At 40.9% G+C, this 4,167-nt stretch overlaps 1 protein-coding gene across 1 annotated transcript; it reads left to right on the top strand.

The window, feature by feature from the left end:
• Positions 1 to 540: 540 nt before the first annotated feature.
• LOC103981784 (transcription factor bHLH77) lies at positions 541 to 3,460 on the top strand. The gene is made up of 8 exons (XM_009398524.3): positions 541 to 1,682; positions 1,772 to 1,990; positions 2,072 to 2,137; positions 2,368 to 2,436; positions 2,543 to 2,617; positions 2,714 to 2,911; positions 3,000 to 3,060; positions 3,146 to 3,460. Exons 1-8 carry the CDS (start codon positions 1,005 to 1,007, stop codon positions 3,151 to 3,153), a joined length of 1,374 nt encoding a protein of 457 aa, XP_009396799.2. The 5' UTR covers positions 541 to 1,004; the 3' UTR covers positions 3,154 to 3,460.
• Positions 3,461 to 4,167: the final 707 nt, after the last annotated feature.

Genomic DNA, 4,167 nt, shown 5'->3' with positions numbered 1-4,167 from the left:
TTACTAGGATTTCATCATGTTAGATTTCTTACTCACACGAATCTAATCATCAGATTGATTCGAATATCATTAATATTTTTTTCATCGTAAAATAATTAAGATTAGGTGATGTAGAAATCAGGATAAAGCATTAAGGGAAAAGATGCCCTTTGGTGGAGATCACTATTCCAAATGACAGCAAATAGAAGTTGAATAGTTAATCCTTCATCATTGTTGTATTTACAGATAATATCACACTCTTTCCACACTAAAAAGTGAAAGTCCAAATTCTGAAAGGATGCATCATTGTGTTCAATCTGGTGTTGATGCTCTTCACTAGCTACAGGTAGTAAGTAGGCAGGCAAAAACCAAAAAGCTCCACTGAGCCTTGCAAGAGTGACAGTTGTGCTTGAGCTTATGATGAAGAACATAACCATAGAAGAGTGTAAAAGAAGCAAAGTAAGAAGAAACTTCCCCCTCTTCCTAAGATTGCTCAGCAGAAAGAGTGCTTTTTTGCTGCAATGTCATAAACAAGTTAAGATACTTGTTGAGTTCTAAAGTGACTTTGCTTTGGTGTAAAGCTATAATAACCCTCTCTCATGGGGAGCTCTGTCTCAGAGTCATCTGAGGGAGACATGGAGTTTTCTGGTCATAATGGGAGTCTCTGTCTCTCTGTTTCCATTGTGTGTGACATCACAGAGAAGTTTTGTTTCTTCTTCCCTCCCTCTCTCCCCTTCTGTAATTGACTCCCCACATCCTCAAAAGCTTATATTTTCTTCCTCTGTATCAGCTTTAGTATTCCCTCCTTCCTTTCCCTTCTCAGCCTCTGCTTTCCCCTTTCCCTTTCTTTTCTCCTCCACCTCCTATTCTCTTCCTTTATTCTCCCCCAAAGCTCCCACCTTTCTTCGAGTTATCAGCTCGCTTCCAGCTCTCCGGAAACCTTGACGTAGATCAATTGTTTTGCCACTTCTAGTGTTCGGCTCCAGTAAAAGAGAAATCTTATAGCCTTTCTGGCCCTCTCGGAAATGAGTTCTGGACCGTCGAATCAATTGCTGCAGTGCTTTCTCAACCTGAATTCCGACCATTCCACCGATCCCGACACCCAACTTGGGTCGGCAATGAGTTCCTTCATGTCGTCTCAGTCGTCTAATTCAGCTGCCCCTGCCAAGAGCTGCGGCTTTCGTGAGCTCGGGGCACGTTTGCAGAGAATTGACGACTCGAGCGAGGAGGTCTCACCGCGGTCCCAATTCACGGATGCTTCTGGGAATTCGTCTCCAAAAGGCGATCTTTCCAAGCTGGATAACGTTCGTCGACACTTGCCTCAGGCCATGGGAGGGCTAACTATCGCAGGCAATCTGGCCCTGGCACATTTGGATCAGTTCGCGGCATGCCCAGGTTTTGTGGAGAGCGCAGCAAGGTTTTCCAGCCTCGACGACCAGGATCGCTGTTGGCGCTCCAGCCATCTTGAGCTACCAGGGAATGCCGTGCTGCATTCCAGCGTAGCAAGCAACCAGTTTCCGACGGTGAGATTTGCCGAGTTGTGGAACTCTAGAGAGGAAACATCGGTATCCGATCCGATTTCTGTGAGTGGAGAAGCAAGCTTAGGAGCTCCCAGAGATAGCAACGCGAAGAAGCGAAAAGCTCCTCTGAAGAGCAAAGTGAAGGATACTATTCAACCGAAATCCGTCATTGATCCTCCCAAGGTATAAAGATCATCCTTTCATCGTGCCATGTTGGCTTATCATGTTGCTGTATGATCTACCAGGAAGGACTCAAAATTTTGAGCTTTCAGGTGGCAGACGAAGAGGATTCTGATGCAAAGAGATGGCGATCGACGGGGAACAATAACGAGATTGGCAATGAGCAAAATGATGGTGCCAGAACTAGAGGGAATGCTGAAGAGAAGCAGGAAAGAGAAAGCAATGACAAGCCCTCAGAGCCTCCCAAGGACTACGTTCATGTCAGGGCGAGAAGAGGCCAAGCAACCGATACCCACAGCCTAGCAGAAAGGGTACATGATGAATGCGATATCCAGATCAAAATGCTGGTTCTCATTTCTGTCGATGCTGATTGTTCTCTGCATGCTCCTTAGGTGAGAAGAGAAAAGATCAGCGAACGAATGAAGTTACTACAAGATCTCGTTCCAGGCTGCAGTAAGGTAACAATTAGATCCACATGATGCTCTTTTTATTGGATAAAGATCAACCTATTTCTATTTACGATTAGAAAAAAAAGAATCTTGTGAAAATTTCTCAGAGTTTAGTTTTGTATTGCAATTCTCTACTGTAGGTAACCGGCAAGGCAGTCATGCTTGATGAGATTATAGACTACAAGAATTTTGTGAAAAATTCTCAGAATTTAGTTTTGTATTGCAATTCTCTCCTGTAGGCAACCGGCAAGGCGGTCATGCTTGACGAGATTATAGACTATGTGCAGTCGTTGCAGCGCCAAGTCGAGGTATCATCATCATGGAAAATATAACACACTTATATGGAATTATGATTTCTGGAGTAGACCTATTGCATGTAAATTCTCTCATCTTGTCATTATTTTCTTGCTGTAGTTTCTGTCCATGAAGCTGGCCACTGTAAACCCTGAGTTGGATTTCAACAATTTGGCAAATTTCCGTGCCAATGATGTAAGATTTGATAATTTCTTGGTCATTATGTTGTTTAAACCAATTAATAATCTGCCTCCAATCCCTATTAACATTCTTCTGTTTAAAAAATTTCAGATGATACAAATTTGTAGGCCTGTGCCAGATTCAGTGTATCAAGTTGAAATGAGCATGGCATCATCACATGCTAAGCAACCTCAACAGAGGAACAGAATACGTTCTCATTGCTTCATGAACTTGTTAGACCCCACTTGTCATCTAAGTCTCATTGCACATCAGGCTTACCTTAATGGAATTGGAGATGCTTCATCGCAGGTATTAATCCACTGCCAAATTCTGTGACTGTAATCCTACAGATCATTATTTGTCTGTCGATCTTATAAAAAGAATCTCAAACTTTTAGCTTGGGACTTTCTGGGAGGATGATCTCCAAAGTGTTGCTTCCTTTTGGAACTTCCATGGTGGTATGAACAGTTGCAATGAAAATTCTCAGCTTGTTCATTTCATGGATCCCTCAGAAGTTACTGACTTTTCATCAATTTAATGCAGGGACATGACCAACTGCTCAAATGAAGATTGAGCTTTGAACAGCTCATTGGTTTGGTAAAAAAATATGCATCTGTATGTATATATGGTGATGCTGCACAATCACAGCCCAGAAGCTTCAGCTAAAAGTCTTTAGGTCTAAGCATATTTTGGTCCTATTTTCTGATTTATCGGAATAGTATAATTCTTTGGATTTCTTATCAGTTATCATTTGTATGCAATGATGTGGTCCAAGTACTTCTGAAGCACCACATCTGTGATGTAAGATTATGAGGATGAGATATTTGAAGTCACAATTCTATGGTCTAATACTTGATTCAATTATATATTTTTGATGAATGATAAATTTCACTTCTTGTTATTAAAAAAAAAAGCCCGAGAATGCAAAAGAAAACAAATTTGTTAACATCTTTTTTCTTTCCACATTCTGAGATTATAAGATTTTAAGCAGCTAATGAGGGGGTTATTGGCTTTATTCTTCTGAGTTTTACATATCTTTTCAGATATAGGTAGCAGCAGTTCCCAAGAAGTAGAACCCAACTGCTGAAGCTCCTATTTTGCCTACAAATCAAATGATTCTTATTCTGTAGGCCATCAGCCATGGCAGAATAACTACACATGCAGCCATATCCAACTTGTACTTTCTCCTGCACTGATTTCAGCTATTCTTCAGCCATCTCTAAGCTGACATTCTTTAAAAACAAATAACAAAATTTAGCACACTTCTGAGAGAAAAAGGAACAAGAGGTACTGAACCCAGGTATGGATGTCTGCTAGAGTTAAGATCATCTTTATTGTGCCGGGTTGGTATGACACATCCAGATCTATATCCTCTGGTAAGAGTTTGAAGGTCAACTCTAAGTTACTTTTTTTATGTCACCAAGTATCCAAACAAGATTGAGTTTGGAAGATTCTTAAAATTATTCTGGGATGCTGCAAAACTTATTCAGATATGTTAGAACCTTACATATTACATATTCGGGGTTGATCTCTTTAGGGGATCGATCTTTTTGGAACTCTATAGG

This window comes from Musa acuminata, chromosome BXJ2-4, assembly GCF_036884655.1.
Source record: "Musa acuminata AAA Group cultivar baxijiao chromosome BXJ2-4, Cavendish_Baxijiao_AAA, whole genome shotgun sequence".
Classification (NCBI taxonomy): Eukaryota; Viridiplantae; Streptophyta; class Magnoliopsida; order Zingiberales; family Musaceae; genus Musa; species Musa acuminata.
Note: the sequence above shows the minus strand (reverse complement) of the source record. Positions and strands in the feature narration are given on the sequence as shown.

Coding starts and splice junctions, on each gene's coding strand:
- LOC103981784 (XM_009398524.3), top strand. CDS start 1,005: ATGAGTTCTGGACCGTCGAATCAATTGCTGCAGTGCTTTCTCAACCTG. Junction 2,437..2,542: donor CGTTGCAGCGCCAAGTCGAG/GTATCATCATCA, acceptor TTCTTGCTGTAG/TTTCTGTCCATGAAGCTGGC. Junction 2,912..2,999: donor TTGGAGATGCTTCATCGCAG/GTATTAATCCAC, acceptor TCAAACTTTTAG/CTTGGGACTTTCTGGGAGGA.